The sequence below is a fragment of the Rattus rattus genome, chromosome 13, assembly GCF_011064425.1.
Source record: "Rattus rattus isolate New Zealand chromosome 13, Rrattus_CSIRO_v1, whole genome shotgun sequence".
In the NCBI taxonomy this organism is placed as follows: Eukaryota; Metazoa; Chordata; class Mammalia; order Rodentia; family Muridae; genus Rattus; species Rattus rattus.
In genome coordinates, this window is record NC_046166.1 from 70,688,006 (window position 1) to 70,706,816 (window position 18,811).

The window sequence follows — 18,811 nt, forward strand, 5'->3', positions numbered from 1 at the left end:
GATGCACCTGCAGGAGGTGAGGTGCCTGCCACTAAGGCAAGGGTCCCTGGAGGGATGTGACACTGCAGGCTGACTGGGTGCCTGATCTCACCATAAGCAAGGGGTCAGAATAAAGCAGGACTAACAGAGAACCCAAGAAATCATTACTGGGACACTGAGTGCATAGGGACCAAGGCTCTAAGTGGACAAGACAGAGGATGCGGAGGTGGGTGGGGGAGCTCTAGTTGTCCAGTTAAGTCCAACCGGTGTCCTACCGTCTCCAGGAGGCTATGCAGCTCCAAGGACTTGCTGAGAAGGTCCCGCCTCCTGGTGACCTCAGAGGCGAAGTGGTCACAGAGGTGCTGGAGTTCCTCACACTTCGGATGGATAGAGTCTACAGCATAGTGCCGGTTCTCAATCAGCTGCTGCCCCTCCAGGGACAGGGCTCTGGCCTTGTCCACAGCCACCTGCAGGACACATCAAGCTAGTCTGTTTAGTCCTGTGTGGAGAGACAAATGGTAAACCCAGTCCTATTGGTGTCTGTCGGGTGACAGGTGTGGAGTTTGTGGCGCTGTGGCTGCCTGAGGCCACTGTATCCTCAGCATGTTCTGAGGCCAAAGGTTGAGAGAGTCAGGAAGGTGTTGGGCTGCCCGGGCATACAGTAAGAACAGGTTTGAAAGTCAAGGAATAATGACAGAGCTAGATGAAGGGCTGTGGAGGACAGGGTGTGTGCCTGAGATGGCGGAGGACACTTAGGGGTCCCTGCACACTGCCTGTGTGACCCCTTAGGTGCCACCGGAGCTTATGTCAAGGGGAGGCTCAGTCCTGTGCCCTCTGCATGGTCAGAAGATGCTGTGACCTTTGCCCTTCCACCCGTGCCCGACTCTCACGCTGGACTTCTCCTCAAAGGTGGTCAAGTCCTTCAGGAGGTGCTGCACATGGGCCAGGCTGTTGCCAACATCTGTGAACGCGGCTATCTTCTGGGACATGGAATCCAAGGCGGTTTTGACCTGCAACAGAGGAAGACTGGCCTGAAACATCTGTGCCTCATTTAGGGCCCCATGCCTTGAGGGGCAGGGATGGTGACCCCGTCAACAGCAAGGTGCTGAGGGCCACCAGGCTTTGGTCAGTCCACTCGGGCCTGCAGAGCCTGTTGGGGGGCTGTCCCTGCCCACAGCCTCACTCCAGGACACTTGGAAACCAAACAACTCCACAGTCCTTCTGAATGACCCCAGGCCACCGGGGAGGCTTTACAGGAAGTACAAGACATTACATACAACGAAAATGGAAGTGCAGCAAATCAGAATTCGTCAGGTACGTCAAAGAAAGGGGGTGGGAGGGAACTCGTTAGCATTCCTAATGAATATGTAAATTATTGATAAGCCGGGTATGGAGATCATTGTGGGTTTGAGGCTACCTAGGTAGGCTACACGCTGAGTTTCAAGACAGTCAAAACTGTATAAAGGCTGAGACCTTGTCTCCCACTGAATAAATAAGTTATTAATAATAAATAAGCTATTAAAGAACAGTCGTAAGCTTCTACAGGCTCCTACCCCACGCCTAGAATAAGACTAAAATAATTCAAAGCCACCTGCAGACATAAATGAAGATACAATGAGACATTAATTAAACTAAAAACAGAAAACCATACAGCAAACTGCTGTTTCTTTGAAAAGATGAACCGTTGCCGTTCAAGTGGCATCCTGTGATCATACAGCGGTCAGTGCTCTGCACCGTGAAAAGACACAAGCTGTCAACATCGGCGAGAAAGCAGGGGCCATCGCTACAGGCTCCCACAGACAGAGGAAGCAAACAGAAGCAGAGGCAGAGAAAAGGGACCACCTCCTGAGAGCGCCACCAGTTTGTTCAATGTGAAACAGCATTTTCCACAGCATCAGCACTGCTGGGCATGCTCAGTCACCACATCACCCACACCAACACACGTATACATCCCAACACAGGCACACCCAACAGCCCCCCAACACACCCCCAACACACACACACACACACACACACACACACACACACACACACACACACACACACACACCATACCAGACCAGGCCAAGATAACTTCCCAGGGTATCACATCTAATATTTACAGAAGAATTGGGGGGCTCAGTCAGTAAAGAGCTTGTCAAACAAGCTGTACGTCTCCAGTACTCGTGTAAGTGTTGGTGTGGTGGTTTGTACCTGTAACTCCAGTACTCCCTGGGCTTGGGGACAAGACAAAAGGATTCTTGGGGCTCAGTCTAGCTCACCCAGTGAGCTCCAGGCTCGGTGACGAGCCATATCTCCGCAAGGTAAGGCACAGCATGAGCAAGGACACTGACATCCCTTCTAAACTCTGTGCTCATACATCACTTGTATATGCATATGAACACATGTGTGCACACACTCACAAGGACACATATGTAAGCACACACACAAAAAACCTAATATTAATCTATACAACCTTCTCCAGAAATTGGAAGTATCCTCTTTCGATTGATTCATTTCCATAAAATAACAATGTCCTGATTCCAAAACAGGAGAAAGAGTGAAAAAGAAAACCCCAGGTCGATGTGCTCTGAGTCCCTGGACCCCTGCTCCTCAAATCCCTGGATCTGTGCACCCTGAATTGGTTGCAAAAATTAGCCAAGTATTACCAAACTTGACTCAGCCAGATATGAAGCAACGAACTAACCACACACCGTGACCAAGCTTTGTTTCAGAGAAGCATGGCGGGGGAAGAATCTGAAAACCTAGTCACAGAGTTTGCAACAGGTCGGAGGTCACAAAATTCATTAGTTGAGGCAAAGAAGGGGATAGACTGGAGATCCACCCTGTCTTAAAATATCTGACAAGAATGGCAGCTGAGAGACTCTCGACTTGGTCAGGGGCTCCTGCAGAGGCCCGACAGCCACCAGGATGTCTGGCTGAGGAAAGGGGTGTTTCCCCACGTGGGCCTAAGGCATCCGGGTAACTCACTGCTCCTTACTCAAACAGGGAGGCTGTAGCCAGTGTAACGGGGAGAAGTAAATAGGGAAAGAGACACAGCCAAAGGGGAGAGGCTCAAGGGTCCTTCTTTGCAATGGCATGATCACCTATGTGGAAACCTCTAAGAACTCGACAGAAGGACAAAAGTAGAGGTGAGCGTGTTTGATGGAGACACACAGGGCAGCGGAATGCCTCTGTACTGCAGCAGACACTCAGAATAGAAACTCCACACCATTTGTATCTTTAAATCAAGTGGCTCAATATTCGTGCAGTAAGACAGCTGAGACCGTGCTGAAAACCATGCAGCCCTGATGAGTGAAGCCAAGAAAACCTGGGCATGTGGTGGCCCCGCTGCTCTGCTGGACTGGAAGGTGGAGTTTAACTGGACGGGCTGGTCTCGTGTGTCCACTGACACAAGCTGGAGTTATCACAGAGAAGGGCGCCTCATTTGAGGAAATGCCTCCATGAGACCCAGCTGTAAGGCCTTTTCTCAGTTAGCGATGAATGGGGGAGGGCCCAGCTCATGGTGGGTGGTGCCGTCCCTGAGCTGTGGTCTTGAGTTCTATTAGAAAGCAGGCTGAGCAAGCCCTGGGAAGCAAACCACGGAGTAGTACTCCTCTGTGGCCTTTTCCCTGCCTTGCGTGAGTTCCTGCCCTGCTTGAGTTCCTTTCCAGACTTCCCCGGATGAAGGACAGTGATCTGGAAGCTTAAGTCACATAATGGCCTCCAGGGACTGGAGACGTGAGGGAGCTGGGCGGGGCCAAGGGCAGCCCAGGGTTCTGTGTGATGGGTGTGGTGTACCTACAGCTCCCAGGTCAGTCTGGGTTGCAACATTGAGCTATGGCTCAGGGAACTGGTGTCAGGATCTCTCTGCGCCATTCCGTAGGGCTACAAGTGAATCCAGAATTATCTTTGAATAGGAGGTTTGATTTAAAATGCTATCCGTGGTTGAGGTGACTTGACGGGCAAGAGTGGGGGACTCGAGTCAAATCCCCAGCACCAACATAAAAAGCAGGGCGTGGCTATGTGTGCCTGAAATCTGAGCACTGGGGTTGGGGTCCAAACTGCAGGGTGCTGAGAGCTCTCAGGCCAGAGGGTCTGACTAAATAGCAAGCTTCCAGTCCAGTGAGAGACCCTGTCTTCAGGCCATGAGTGAGAAAGGTAGACATCTAACTTCCTGCTTTAGCCTACACGTGCACACATATATGTGTGCACACATATGAGTATGTGCACTTACATACTCACGCATACACCCCTTCCACACATAAATGACAAACACATTTGAAATGTCACCTGCTCTGGAAAGCCTTCTTCAGTTTCTATGTAAGTTGGACCAGCGGTTCTCAACTTTCCTAATGACGTGACCCTTTAATACAGTTCCTCATGTTGTGGTGACCCCAACTACAAAACTATTCCTGTTGCTACTTCATATCTGTAATTTTCTGACTGTTGTAGATTGAAATATAAATAAATATCTGATATGCAGGGTGGTCTTGAGTGATCCCTAGTGGGTTGCAACCCATGGGTTGAGGACCGCTGAATCAGAAATAAAGCAGACAGACCTACTCCTACTTCCTGAAAGGCAGCGTCCTGTGGCCGGTGGCTCAGCCACTCACCTCCCGGAAACCTTGTTCAAAATGTCGCAGCTGCAGGCACTGTTCCAGCTTCTGCTGATGCTTTGCCCAGAACTCGTCAAAGGCAGCCTCGGTCTCATTCAGCTGGCTCAGGAGCCTGAAAAAGAGAGGAAGGGGTTGCAGGAGTGAGGAAGACTGTGCCTCCCAGGGTGCACAGAGGTCTCCCTGATAAGCTTTCCAGTGATTCCCCAGCCTCACGAGCTCAGGGTTCTGAGGTACACAAGGGAGATGGATGGCAGACAAGACCCCAGGGTCAAACTTCTCTCCTGCACCCAGCCCTGTGTCACACAGATGCAGCAGGGCAGAGGCCTATTTGTGTGTGTGTGTGTGTGTGTGTGTGTGTTTGTATGTGAGTGTGTGTGTTTGTTTGTATGTGAGTGTGTGTATGTGTGTTTGTATATTTGTATGTGTGTTTATATGTTTGTATGTGTGTGTATGTTGTATGTTTGTATATGTGTATGTGTGTGTATGTGTTTGTATGTGTGTGAGTGTGTGTGTTTGTATATGTGTGAGTGTATGTTTGTATGTGTGTGTATTTGTATGTGTGTGAGTGTGTGTATGTGTATGTGTGTTTGTGAGTATGTTTGTATGTGTGTATATATTTATATATGTGTATGTTTGTATGTATGTGTGTGTTTGTATGTGTGTGTATGTGTATGTGTATGTTTGTATGTGTGTGTATGTGTGTATATTTGTATATATGTATGTTTGTATGTATGTGTGTATGTGTGTGTATGTTTGCATGTGTGTGTATATTTGTATATGTGTATATTTGTATGTATGTGTGTATGTTTATATATGTGTGTATATTTGTATGTATGTGTGTATGTTTATATGTGTGTGTATATTTGTATGTATGTGTGTGTATGTGTGTGTGTGTGTGTGTATGTGTGTGCAGAAGCATGTTCATACACCAGGAGTTGACACCAGAAGTCTTCTTCAGTTGCTTTCCATACTGTTATTGAGACAGGGTCTCTCATGGAACCTAGAGCTTGCCAATTCTGTTGGAATGGCTGGCCGGCAAGCACAAGGAATCTGCCTGTCCCTACCTGCACAATACTGCGATTCCAAAATAAGCCATCACAGCCAAGCTTTCCACTGGGGACCCCAACTCAGGTCTTTGTTCTTGTATGGCAAGCACAATCAATGGTGCCATCTCCCTATCCCACATTTACTCACTTTTGAAGGGGCACTGGGTTTACTGATGACAACTCTGGGCCAGGATGAAGAGCATTTGGTTGTCAAGGTCAGAGCTGGTGTTCTCCACCTTCACCCTCACCCTCACCCTCACCCTCAGGATTACTTCTTGCTAAAGGGCTCCAAACAGAACCAACCAGCACCACCTCGTTCTGACCCTTCACCTAGTCTTGGAGGAATTGAAACATTTCTCAGGGTGAAGCTGGCTAGATCTCCTGCTACTGAGCTCGGTAACCCTCTGTGTGCCTTTCCTATGCTCCCAAATACAACATGCCTGTTCTGCACACAGCCACAGCCCAGGCGGGCGAGCACCAGGTGAAAGCCAGGAGCCAAGAGCCTGGATGTCTATCACTGGGTTTCTGGATAAAACTCCATGCACCCAGATGCTCAGAGCCTGTCCTGTGGGTGAGAACAGCGCCCTTCTAGTCTGCAGTGAGGTGAGGAAGCAGATAGGGCTCCCGATGTGTCAAAGCACAGGGAGCACTAGTGGACATTGATTGGTGGCACCCTGCCCTGTCTTGTGTTATAAACATGGAGAACCAGTGAGAAATACAGACAGCTCCCTTTCTGTGACAGTAAAACGCATGGCTGAACACACAGTGCTGGAGCAGAGGCACCCTGAGCTACTCTCCTACAACCACTCATCGGGGATGTGGGAGCCATTTGAATCTAGGGTGCTCTGCTGATGTTGCTTGCCCAGCATTTTCCCGTCTGTGAAACAGTCTGTTCTTGAACTACCCCCTTGACCCCCCCCACTACTTTACATGGGAGGCCGGCCAGAGGGCTACCTGCCTGGGATCTGTTGCAATCGTTTTGGCTAATAGTCTCGTGTTTTCACAGTGGCTGTGTAGCTGTGGAAGTCTTGCACCTTGGCCAGAGCAAGGGAGGGCAGGCAGGTGGGGCCTTACCTCTGCACAGTGGCCTGATTGTCCAGCTGGTCCTGGTTCACACTGTGGACTGTGCTCAGTCAGCGGCTCCCTGAGGCTCTCGAGGATGCTGTTCCCCTCCGTCAGTGCCAGCTGCAGATCCTCCTGCAGAGAGAGAGAGAGAGAGAGAGAGAGAGAGAGAGAGAGAGAGAGAGAGAGAGAGAAACAGAGAGAGAGACAGAGAGACAGACAGAGAGACAGACAGAGAGAGACAGATAGAGGAAGAGAGGGGGAGAGAGAGAGACAGAGAGACAGAGAGAGAAAGACAGACAGAGAGAGACAGACAGAGGAAGAGAGGAGGGAGAGGAGGAGGGAGAGGGAGAGGAGAGGGAGGGAGGGAGGAGGGAGGGAGGAGGAGGAGAGAGAGAGAGAGAGAGAGAGAGAGAGAGAGAGAGAGAGAGAGAGAGAGAGAACACAGGGCTTGTATTGCAGCCAGCTGGCTAGGCTCATCTCAACACTGAGTAGGTGGGGCTAGCATGGGATGGGAACACTGTGCTCTGTGGGTGATCACATAGTGCACTTAAAACTGTCAAGGACATTGTATACTTATATAAGATTCTCAAAGAATTAATTTTTTTTTAAAAAAATATATGTTGGGGTTGTGTATTTGACTCAGTGGTAGAGTGCTTGCCTAGCAAGTGCAAGGCCCTGGGTTTGGTCCCCAGCTCAAAAAAAATATCTATCTATCTATCTATCTATCTATCTATCTATCTATCTATCTATCTATCTATGCTAGCAAGGATGGTGCCACTGCTGCTTGCTGTGGCAAAGCTAGGGTTAAGGGTCACTCAGAGCATGGAGATAAGGTCAAAAGTAACCGGAAACCAGACTTTCAAGCATCTTTCTCCTGTAGTTGGCCTTGTTGTACAGGCAAAAGCCATTTCTAAGGAGCAAGGCATGCCTCGCAGAGATGGGGTATGATCCTCAGGACACACACCAGCTCACAGCCACCCAGACCCGGCTGTCTCACAGCCACCCGTGATGCAGAATGCCTTGACCACAGAAAGGCCTGTGAGCTCAGAGCACAATGGTATTTTATGCGCAAACTCATCTGTCACCAGTGAGAGGAGCTGCCAGAGGCCCTGCAGCTACACTGGAGCTGCCCGGCCCCACACAGGGCACACCCACCAGAGAAGTGCTCTGGTCTTGGCTTTGTGCAGACTCGGGAGTCCCTCAGGGTTTCTGGGCTAATGGTGCCATGCATCCATGCACATGCATTCTACAGGGCTTGTTTACGGGACTTTGCAAAGGGTTATGGTCAGACCTCGGATACCATCAAGAGCCCTGGAGACCCGCTTGCTTCTGGCCCTCCCGTGTGGCAGCTCACTTGACATCTGGTGCCTAGGATCAGATTGCCTGGCTCTGAACCGCAGCCCCGCAAACCGCACTCACCTTCACTTTAGCCTTCTTCTCTGTGTGTGCGCTGAGCACCAGGCTGGTTGACTGGACGTCGTTGGGCAGCTCAGTCTCGGCCAGCTCGGTCCCAAAGGCCTGCAGCATCTGGGCTGTCTGCTTCACCATCAGGGCGAAGCTTTCAATCGCCTGGGGAGGAGGGAGAGCACAGTACAGAATCCTGCACACAGCCCCTGGCCTGCAGCTCTGAAAGCTGACACCGTGTCTGTGTGTGGAAAGGAGAGGGTGGCCCCCAAGCCCTGTGGACACAGGGGTGCCAGCAAATACCTTCTGGTGAATGTCTCAACCTTGTGCTTCTTCAGAAATGTACGGGGCAGGCTTTGCAAAGATCCCTGTCGCCCAGGGTCATTCTGCGCCCAGGGTCTCCACCTCCAGCTCCTTGACAGGAGACTCGTGAGCGTGCAGACCACAGCGCAGAGCTTGGTAGTTTTTCCCTCTAAGCTCAGAGAGAGCCGCACCCAAACTCATTACTCATGGTTTTTCTTTACGGTGACTAAGGTCTACAGAGACCATCTCCTCATTCTTGGGGAAGGAGCTTCATGTGAGAGTGTTTTAAAAGGCAGTGTCGTCATGTGAAAACTATTCTGCTGGGCTATGAAGTAATGAGACCATGCTGCAGAGCACCCGGCCCACTCACCGTGCGGTGGCACAGCCACCTGGAGTGGCAGTAGTCCAGGGTCCCCCCAAGGTCCTCGGTCAGCTGTGACTTGTCAATGTAGCCATGTAGTTCTGGCACTGAGCTTAGCATCATGACCTGTGAGAGAGGAGAGCATCATCAGGCGCCTTCCCTGGACTCCACAGTGGCTCTGGCTTCTGACTCAATTGGGCCAGCTCCGCCCTCTGCTTGATGGGCCCCATGCAAGCCTCTTATTCGAATGGTTCCTTGGCTACCTCATCTCTACAATGGGCATATTCTGACGGATCTCACTGGATATGACCAACTGCTACGCAAAGTGGCTGGCCCATCACAGAAATCCAGGAGTGCCAATACCGTCTCTGGCAAGGAGCACGGTGTGCCGAGGGAATAGAGCCTTGCTTCCTAAGAAACCAGTTTATGCTGGCTCCGGATGAGAAAGTCACGAACATCATTTTAGGCACTGGTGAGAATCAATTTAGAGGTGGAGTCAGGCTCTCATCTCATCAGAGTGACAATCCTGAAGGGGCCTACTCTGTGGGGTGGCAGCGGCCAGCCAAGCTCTTTCTGAGGCCGTCCACCATGATGAAAATATAGACTTTGCTTCATAAGCTGTCAGGCGGAGGTCACAGAATAGACTTCCAAGCTCAGTGTGGATGTTATCTGACACCATGACATCTATTATTAACACTGAGTCAGTTTAGAGTGGGGGCTCGCTACCGGGGTGTCTAGAGACAGCCTGGGTTGTTATAATAGAGAAAACGCTCTGGTGCCTTCTGGGCAGAAGTTAGGGTTCCCAGCCAGGAGCCGTTCATGCACAGGGCTGAGAAGGGGTAGAGATGCTAGGTCCCCACTGAAGCTCGACTGTCAGATAAAAGTGTCCGGTCCTCAGTTCAAGCTAGAAAACAAGGGTTCTCCCAGGGCTGCTCCATTTTCTCTTGGTTCTTCTAATAAATTTATCCGCACGCTGCCAAACAACCTTGGCTCATGGCCAGTAAGCTGAAGATTGGGTAACTCGAGGAAGCCTCTTAAGTGTAGAATGTGTGTGTGTGTGTGTGTGTGTGTGTGTGTGTGTGATGTACATTTTCCATCATAACAGAGAAGGCGAGGAGCTCAGGAGTGCTTCTAAAGAGCTCTCCTGCCATGAAGTCAGTACAATGGAAAAGTCAGACACCTTCTAAAAGCGAAGTCCTTTGATAATGCTAGAAGTTACGTAAGATTGGTCTGTGAGCTTGCGGGTGCTGGAACGGCTTCTGTCAACCTGGTTTGGACACCTATGAACACAATGCTCTGAAACAGTTACAGAGGAGGCCGTACACTACCACAGACGCCTCAACCATATTTGCCCATCGTGTTCAGAGCTGAGGAAAACTGTTGTTAATGTGGCTTGCTGAAGGTGGAGAAGGGCCAGACATGCTGATGTCACCTGATCATAAGAGGACAGAGTGTCGCTGCAGCAACATGGGGCTCAGAGGTAAGAGCTAAGGACGTGTCTCCCATATCTAGTTTGGGGATCAGGACTTGACCTATCTAGCTAGGTGAGCTCTTGCCGTGGGTGGTTCTGCCCCTAACTGGGTCTAAGAAATGGGCTGTCTAGAAAGAAATGCCCCAAGGCATGGGGTACAGTATCTTCTGATCGTGGGGGAGGGGGATGCAGTTATTCTCAGAGCTACCATTTATGACTCTTAGAGAGTCACAGTCACCCCCTGAGGCCTTGGGCCATGCCAAACATTCCTCACCAGCCATCACTCTGATTCTTGAGGACGACTGCTATGGAGGCAGAGCAGAGTGGGAAGTGAACCCAGGCTCCATTTTCTGTTTTGGAGGGCTCTAGCCTGTTTGGAGCAATGGACAGAGAGCAGCCAGGAGAGGCAGGCAGAGGCTTTAGACAGTTGGGACAGAGAGGGCATCTGCCACTGAAGACCGAGACACAGTGGACAGCACTGTGGACAGCAACGAGCTCAAATTCTTCTCGTTCCCAAAACACGGGTCCCATAGCCTGGCAATGGCCTGTGTCAGCCTGGCAATGGCTCGCATTCCTGTCCTCTTTGTGAAAAAGAAACAAACTCCTTGGGTCACTGTGCAGCTCCTGGGCGCTGCATGGGGCGTAGCCAGGACTCACAGCTGTGAGGTGTGTGCTTGCAGGAAGTTTGCATCGAGTCCTGGATTTTGGGGGGAGTAGAGTACCATTAGGGTCATTTCTCAGTAAGCGATGGGAAGGGGCTGAACCATGCTGGGGGAGACATGGAGAGAAGGGAGGGACTTCTCTGCTGGGCTCCCCTGGCTGAGGCCCAGTGTATGTCAGGCTGGCATCTACGGCTCCCTCCATGGCCTCGGGACACACCCATGTCCTCCACTGGCCCCTTGTGTCTGAGACGTTTGGGGTGGCATAGGCTCTGATGGAGTTTTCTCCTGGGACCCACCCGAGGCTGTGGCCTTGGATGTATGGGTCACTAGCTTGGGCGGGGCAGGGCTCAAGGGAAGGGAAGCCACTGAGCTTCCACTGCCAGAACTCAGGGGGAGTACCGCTTCTGACCAAATCTCTGGAGGTCACTTGGTGAGAGTGTACTTAGCGCCCCCTGCTGACACAGCTCAGGCCGGCACTCACCGGTACTTTCATCTTAAACTCATCTCTGTTGAACTTGAAGGCGATGTCCGAGAGAGTCCTCTGGAAGAAGCCCGTGGGTCGGAGAACGAGGACGAGCTGCAGGTTGGCTGGGAATGATGCCTGCAAGACAGAGGAAGGGCCTGGAGCGTTCGCCACATGAGGCCCAGGCCGTGCCACTGGCCACCGCTGCAGCCGATGGTGGGCGTCTGCACTGATGCTGCTTAAAAAGCAAAAGCCAAAAGCATGTTGTACTGTTAGGGGGTTGATGGTGATCTTCTACTCCCAGTGTGGAGTCCTAAATCCCAGTACTCGGAATGGATGCATTCAGAGCAAGGGGCTTCCCGTAGTTCAGGCACGCGAATTGCAGACTTCTAGTCTAGGGGATACATTTTTGTTGTTCAAGCCACCCTATTTATGGCACCTTGTCACTTCAGCCACAGGGCACTAATGCACTCGTAAAAATAAAAACGAAGCAAGATATATTTGTGTAGCACCAAAACCAAGATCTCTCTAAGTTCCCCAGCATGCACTTGCATATGCGCGCCCTTGAATACTTAATTCCAATGTTTGGTTACTCCTTGCCTCTTGCAAGGTGCTTGACCTTGGATAAGTCAGTGCTTCCGTTTTCCCATCTGCAGCATGGGGAATGAAGCTGACTGATTATGGATGAGGGAGCGGGTCCAGCTCGTGTGGTCCTAGACACAGATGTCTCTCCGCAGCTGACCTCCCATCCAGGAGGAGTGTGTATCAGTGCCCACTGCTTGCAGCTGGCTGCACATTTAGACAAGTGGACACTGGCCTTGTCCTGGAAGAAAGCGTTCTTCCATTGAACTCCGTGCCCTTGGCTCTCCCAGGGCCTTAGACACGGTGATGCTCACTACTATCTCACACTTTTCAGTCATAGGTGTAATGAGAAATAGGGCCTGCCTGGTCAGGGCTCTTTCTGAGGGATGTGGAAGCAGGATGCTGGGAATGACTGAGGTACTGTTGCAGACAGCACCCTCCGACTCATATTCGTCCCCCGTGACCTGGCTTCCCCCTGTCCTGTCATGGTGAGGATGCTAGAGCATGCCCCTGTCCACAGCCTTCCTACATTCTGCAGGATCTTGCCCACTGCTCCCTCAGGAGGGAGCTATGAATAGGCAATGCCAGTTATCAGACTTTGTCCCTGATGCCTTGGGAGAGGATGAATACTCAGAACAAGGACAGAGCACAGCCCTGCAAAGGCAGAAGCCAGCGAGGGCAGCTTCTCTCTGGGCAATTTAGCACAAGGGCTGTTAGTTTTGCCCTCCCTGTGAAATCGGACACCACTATTTGAGAAGCCTCTGTTGGGGTGGGCAGCTTTTGAGGTGACAATGAGTCACCCAGCTCTAAACTACAATTAGCTTTGTCACCCAGAGCCACACCTCCCGGAAGACTGGCTCTGTGGAATGGGGTAATGCCTGAGCCCTTGAAAGGCAAGCAGCTCCCCCATTCCTACCAGGTACAAGACTCCCTGGGGCGAGGTGCCCTCCACTGTCGGAGGCGACCTCCAGGCCCACTTACAGGACTGTCTCTTCCTTCTACCTGCATTAGTTTCTGATAAGTGACTGGATCTCCATATTAAATAACTGTATAGGAATTAAGGTGGACGTAAACCATGCTGGGGGGCTGCACGTGGACGAGCATCAGCCGCTATTGTTACACGAACAGCAGCAGAGAAATTATCCTCTGCTTTAGACTTTGTGTTCAAAGCTGGAAAAGCCTAAAACAAAACCCTCATTTCTAAGACACAGATGTAGACAGATGAGAATTTGATATCAGTGTTTTGTGAAATACTCAGTAATTTTGCACTGTAAAACGGCACTAGGTTTCTATCTGACGTAAAGTTTCACTCATTTTCTGAGTGGCACATGAGGTGAGGTCCAGGTCTTCCTCAAGGCCCAGAGTTATGTGTGCCCAGCCTGTGCCCTGTGCTATGTAAAGCAGCTGACACCGGGCCAACCGCTCTTGTCTGGTAGCATCCAGCAAACAAAAGCTAATACGAAAATGCCATTTGTTACCTCAGTGTTAGCCAGCCAGAAAAACCTGGGTCTGAGTCTAAGGTGAGGGCCTCCTGAGAGGCTAAATGCCGGCCGTGGAGCCTGATGAGGGTTTCAGACACCAGCCACAGTGCATGCATGAGACCAGTATTAATAAATCACCAGGTCTCTGGGGACCTCTCAGGGTGGATCTGTGCTACCACCTAGGTGTGCTCCCCACAGACAACACAGAACACATCCTCACAGACTTGACATCAGTTAGACTCGGAAAAACAAACACATGTGGGTCCAATAACACAAACGTGAGAGACACTGCGTTGGCAGCTGTTAGGAAAATGGGACAATAGGCTTCTGTGAGGAAGCAGCTGCCGTCCTTGTCCCCACCCACCTCGAGCAGGTGCTTGCCTGCTCTTTCTGCTCTGCAGGAGCTCCAGCTGCCTCTTGTCACAGCTCCTATGGGGTGCAAGGTGGCTACAAAGCCCACTCGGGAGAGGGAAGGCATTTTACTAATGTACTCTTCTGGTCAGTTTATTACCTCTCTTTCTTAAAGGAGTGATGGAGTCCACATTTGCCCTCCAGGCAGAGAGGAAACAGTCACCTGATCATTGTTGGGCAGGCATCGCTGCAAAGATGTGGAAACTAGGAGGTGCAGATGGGGACGCAGCACCACCTGCCACAAGGCCACATGGGCAGACACCATGAAATAACACCTGGTACCCTCTCAGCTTTCACAGGAGTCCAAACCCAGGAGGGCGAGTATCGAGGAACAGGCTGCTGGTTATCCCCAGAGCATCGCCACAGACGACACGCTCGTTACAAACAGAAGAGCCATCCTCCAGTGGAGAAGCCCAGGGATTGGACCTGATGGGACACATGGGTGCCCAGCACCCACTGTGGAGGCTCCGCTGCGGTGCCTAGCAAAGCTAGAGGAAGGAAACCAAACCAAGGGTTTCCCCAGGCTCCAGGCTTCTGGCCTTCACAGGGATCAGTGTCACAAGACCTAAAGCGAAAGCTACGTGGACCAAGGAGACGGCACAACGGGCCTCTCTCTTCACTTGTCACAGCCCCTGGATCTTAGCAGAAGATATAAAAAGCCTTCCTGGGAGGAAAGACTTTCCATAGTGTATCTTTAGGTTTACAGACAATTATTCCTGGCATAATCATACCGGTATTAACATCACGTTGCCACTGCGGGTCCTGGTTTTACAACAGCTTTATTTTCTGTGGATTCATAGTTAAGAACTGGAGGAAAACCTCCCACAACGGTATAGCCAGTTGTCAAATGGGCTCAGCAGGCACTGTGTGCGTGTATGTGCAGGTGACTTACCATGTGTGTGTGTGTGTGTGTGTGTGTGTGTGTGTGTGTGTGTGTGTGTGACATTCCCGTATGCCGTATGTGCCTTTGTGCATGTGTGCTTAGGTACATCCGTGTACATATGTACATGCATGTGTGGGGCTGTGTATCCAGACACATGCCTGTGTGTGCAAGTGTAGCCACATATGAGTGTATGTGCACATGTGTAAGTGTCCATGAACCTATGTGTGTGCTTTCTAGTGCACATGTATGTGTTCACATCTCTGTATGCTTGTGTCTTTCTGTGTATGTGTGCCTCTGTGTATATGCATGCAGTGCATGTCCACCACCTGTATATGTATATGGGTACATACATGATGTATATCTGCACACTGGTCTGTATGTGCCTGCTTCTGTATATGCACGTGACTATATCTGTGCATGTATATATGAGCAAGATTCTCTGTGTATGTGTTTCTGTGTGGGAGCACATACAAGTATGGCTGTGTGTTTCTCTGCGCACATATCTCTATGCACACACACGTGTGTGTATGTGTTTGTGTATGCACTGACATATAGACACATGGGAAAAGTGTCACGGCAAGAACACATGCTATTCCCTTTATTAACAAATTTTCAGTAAGCTTGAAATATTTCAAAGTAAAGAGATGGAGGAAAAGGTGCTGAATTGGTACAAACTCTGTTTTACTTGTAGCCTGTGTTCCTGACTGCTGCCTGCCACCCCTCGCTTGCAGGGTCCTGGTCTCTGTGAGCGGATGTGGTCCTCTGTCATGTCCTTCCCTGCTGAGTGTCTGTCTTGCTTTAAAGCAATGGAGCCTCTCAGCCAGAACAAACCTTTCTCCTAAACTGCTTCAGTATTTGTCAAAAGAAAGCTATGGACCAGCTCCCGTGGAAAGGAGTGGGCAGTGGGAGGTACACATAAGAACGTCCCCCAATACTAAGACTGGCAAACACCACTAAGAAAACAAATCTTAATAAATAGGAGGGCTGACCGTCGGATGGAGGGCAAGTGTTTAAACAGACACCCTTCAGGTTGCGCCCGCTTTCCTCTAGAACATTCTGTACAGAGCACCCCTGCCCAGTTGGGACCTCACTGTAGGGAGAGCTCAGACTCCTGTGATGGAGGCCGAGGCATCCTGATGTCTTGGGAGGTGAAACTGGAGCGCTCACAGGAGCAGCGAGGGTCTAGGTGATGTTCATCAGCCGCTGGCCCCAGCCTCCCACGCAGTCTCACGCTGCTCATCTGACCAGCGTGGGGTGCACACATCTCCACGTGCAGCTTGGCTGCCTACTAGGAGTGCTGGGTGCCGAGTGACCCTCCCCACCCATGTTGTCTCCCTACCTGTCGTCTCTCCACCCTCTGGTCAGTCTGTACTTAGTAAGAGAGTTAACCATATGACCCTCTCTCTCCGAGGTCTGCCGCTGCCCAACTGCTGGGTTCACTTATTGTCCTCCCTCGCTGGCCTACACTTTGGTACAGTGCCCCAGAGGAAATCCACAGTATGCCCTGCCCACCTCTCAGACACCTCTGCCTGGAAGTCCTCCGGTGCTGCCTCCCACTCTACCTCCACGACTCTCCTGACCTCTGGTGGCCACTTGATCTTGCAGCCCCAGTGACTGGAGCAGGACAGGAATCAGGCAATGCTTCCCACAGCAACTGTGACAGGCGGCTGGATGACTGGCAAACCCAGGTCCCGCAGACACAAGTTCTGTGTTGTTCTGCACAGACGACATCGGTCCCAGAGCACAGTTCTACCCTTGGGCAGACTGGGCAACGCTTTAGATTGCATTCTCCTGGGGCCGAGGAGGTAGCTCAGTTAGAAAATTATTTGCTTTGTATCTGTATCTGTAGGGGAGTTCAATTCCCTCAGAACCCACATAGAAAGAAGAGGCGTGGCAGTGCACGGGATATGACAGCATCACCTGCAACCCCAGTACTAGGGAGGGGGAAACAGGAAGGGACTTGCTGGCTGGCCAGTCTACCTGGATCAGAGCCTCGGGTTCAGCCGGAAGCCTTGTCTCAAAGAATAAGGAAGAAAGTAATTGGAGAAGGTACTTGACCTTGAACTCACATATACAAACACACACATACATACTACATACGCTCTCACATACATGTTCACACACATACATGTCTCGCATACATGTACACACATACATACTACATACTCTCTCACATACATGTCTCACACACATGCACACACACACACACACACACACACACACACACACACACACACACAAATTTCCTTAAGCGAAAGGTGCCAGAGCATAGATTTAGTTTGGACTAGGCCACCTATGAGGATAGGCACGTGCATTCTATAATACATCCTCAAATGTTAGCACACCCTTGAGACACACAGACAGAAACATACACAGCATAGCAAGGAGGGGGATGCTGACAGCTCCTGGAAGTGTTCCCTCAGGTGTTTTATTTCTCCATGAGAATGGCTACTCAGAACTTTGGGCCAACTACTTGGCAGTGAGGAGGTGCCTGGAGTCTCAGCTTTGGGACGGACCATCTCTGTCTCTGCACATGGATGGTGACCAGGAACCGAGAGCATTAACGTGCATGTTCAGAGACGAATGCGCACTTTTCTCCTGATAGAGGCATTGGAACTTTAGGGAGACTGGATTGTTGGTTCCTCCAGTTTCTTATTTTTCTGGTTCCAAGCAAAGCTGGAGGCATCACAGGAAAAAGACCACCACAAAGCAAGGAGCGCAACCCACGAGGCTGCACAGACAGTGGCTAAGAATAGCAGTCATCCCCAAGGCTTACGTAAGTGCGGCTCAGCAGGAACCCTGGCAGCAGGAGACAGAAGCCCCTGGGCCTCCTTGCTTTGGTGGCACCCTGAGAGGGCCTGTTTGGAAAGCCTCCTGGGGACCTGGCCTGAAGCAGGCATTTCCCTGAGATTACCTAGACTCAAAACCCAGTGCTTGTGGAGCCCCTAGTTTGGCTGCTGTGCCCACAGCAGGCTGCTTCTGGACACACTGTAAAGGTGGAATACGGGAGGAAGCATCCTGGTCTGCTCCACAGCTGTGTGCTGTGTGGGTAGGACCTGGGTGGTCTTCCCATCTCCAGGCCCCACGGTGCCCTCACTGTGCTTCCTTGCCAGGAGACCCTCAGAGGCTCAGAAGGAGGACAGTTGATCCCCTTGACTGGAGTCTTATTTCTTAGTGTGCCATCCTTCTCTGGGGCTCAGCTAGTGAGGCTGAGACTGCTTCCCTCATCGCAGGAATAACTAAGACTTTCCCCCTCCTCCTGGAGACACGCTCAGTCCTCACTTCCTCCTGCCTGTCCCTTGCCCTCTGTGTTGTACTCTCTCACACATGCAGCCCTTCCAGAGAGCCTTGACAGGGCTTCTAGCTACACGGGAAGGCAGACTCAGTCCTAGAACAGCAGCAAACTGCCTTGTAGATCTGTCCCCACCCCGGGGGTCTCAGCAGCTTCCTGCATGCTGCTGTGACCCCGAGGGAGGGACCCTGTGGCAATGCTCTCCCTGCACTGCACACCCAGCCCAGCCTTGCACGCAGATCACTCTTCTTTATTTTCCCAGCCTGCCCCAGGCCTGGCCTAGAGTACTTGCTTAGACCAACTGCTGGGTTTGTGTTAAGACCATTGGTCATTTCTTATAGCAAGAAAACACTGCAGATCAAAGCGAGTTCACGACGGTTTCGCTGGAATAAATGGTAGCTCCTGCTACTTCCTAGCTCTGGCAAATGCTAAGAGTCACAGGGAAACACCTCCTGTTTTACACTGTCCGAATCGATGCAATCTAGGCGTGGTGGCGTGCGCCTACAACTCCAGCGTTTGGGAGGCTGAGGCAGGAGGGTCAAGAGCCCTGACCAGGTTCAACTCAGAAGCAACAACAACAGAGAACACAAGGGGCCATGTAAACATTCAGTCAGATTCTTCCCTTACGGCCACTGTGTTCACAAAGCGGTTTTAAAGACCAGCCGGCTTGCTTCAGAAACCCACTTAGAAATCTCGTTCTAATAAGTTCTACATTCACACTTGACAAGAGCGGCCCAGCATGCACTGGGGTGCGCAAGGCAGCAAAGCCTCCTGTGGGCCGGGTTCACTGCTTCGGTCTTAAACTAGAAT

At 51.1% G+C, this 18,811-nt stretch overlaps 1 protein-coding gene across 1 annotated transcript in view; it reads right to left on the reverse strand.

The window, feature by feature from the left end:
* Mcf2l (MCF.2 cell line derived transforming sequence like) overlaps positions 1 to 18,811 on the reverse strand; it is a 148,036-nt gene that overhangs the window by 18,870 nt on the left and 110,355 nt on the right. Inside the window, 8 exon segments of the mRNA XM_032919323.1 lie at positions 255 to 446; positions 870 to 989; positions 4,575 to 4,689; positions 6,698 to 6,742; positions 6,744 to 6,820; positions 8,108 to 8,257; positions 8,766 to 8,882; positions 11,371 to 11,490. Coding sequence (XP_032775214.1) covers positions 255 to 446; positions 870 to 989; positions 4,575 to 4,689; positions 6,698 to 6,742; positions 6,744 to 6,820; positions 8,108 to 8,257; positions 8,766 to 8,882; positions 11,371 to 11,490 — 936 coding nt within the window.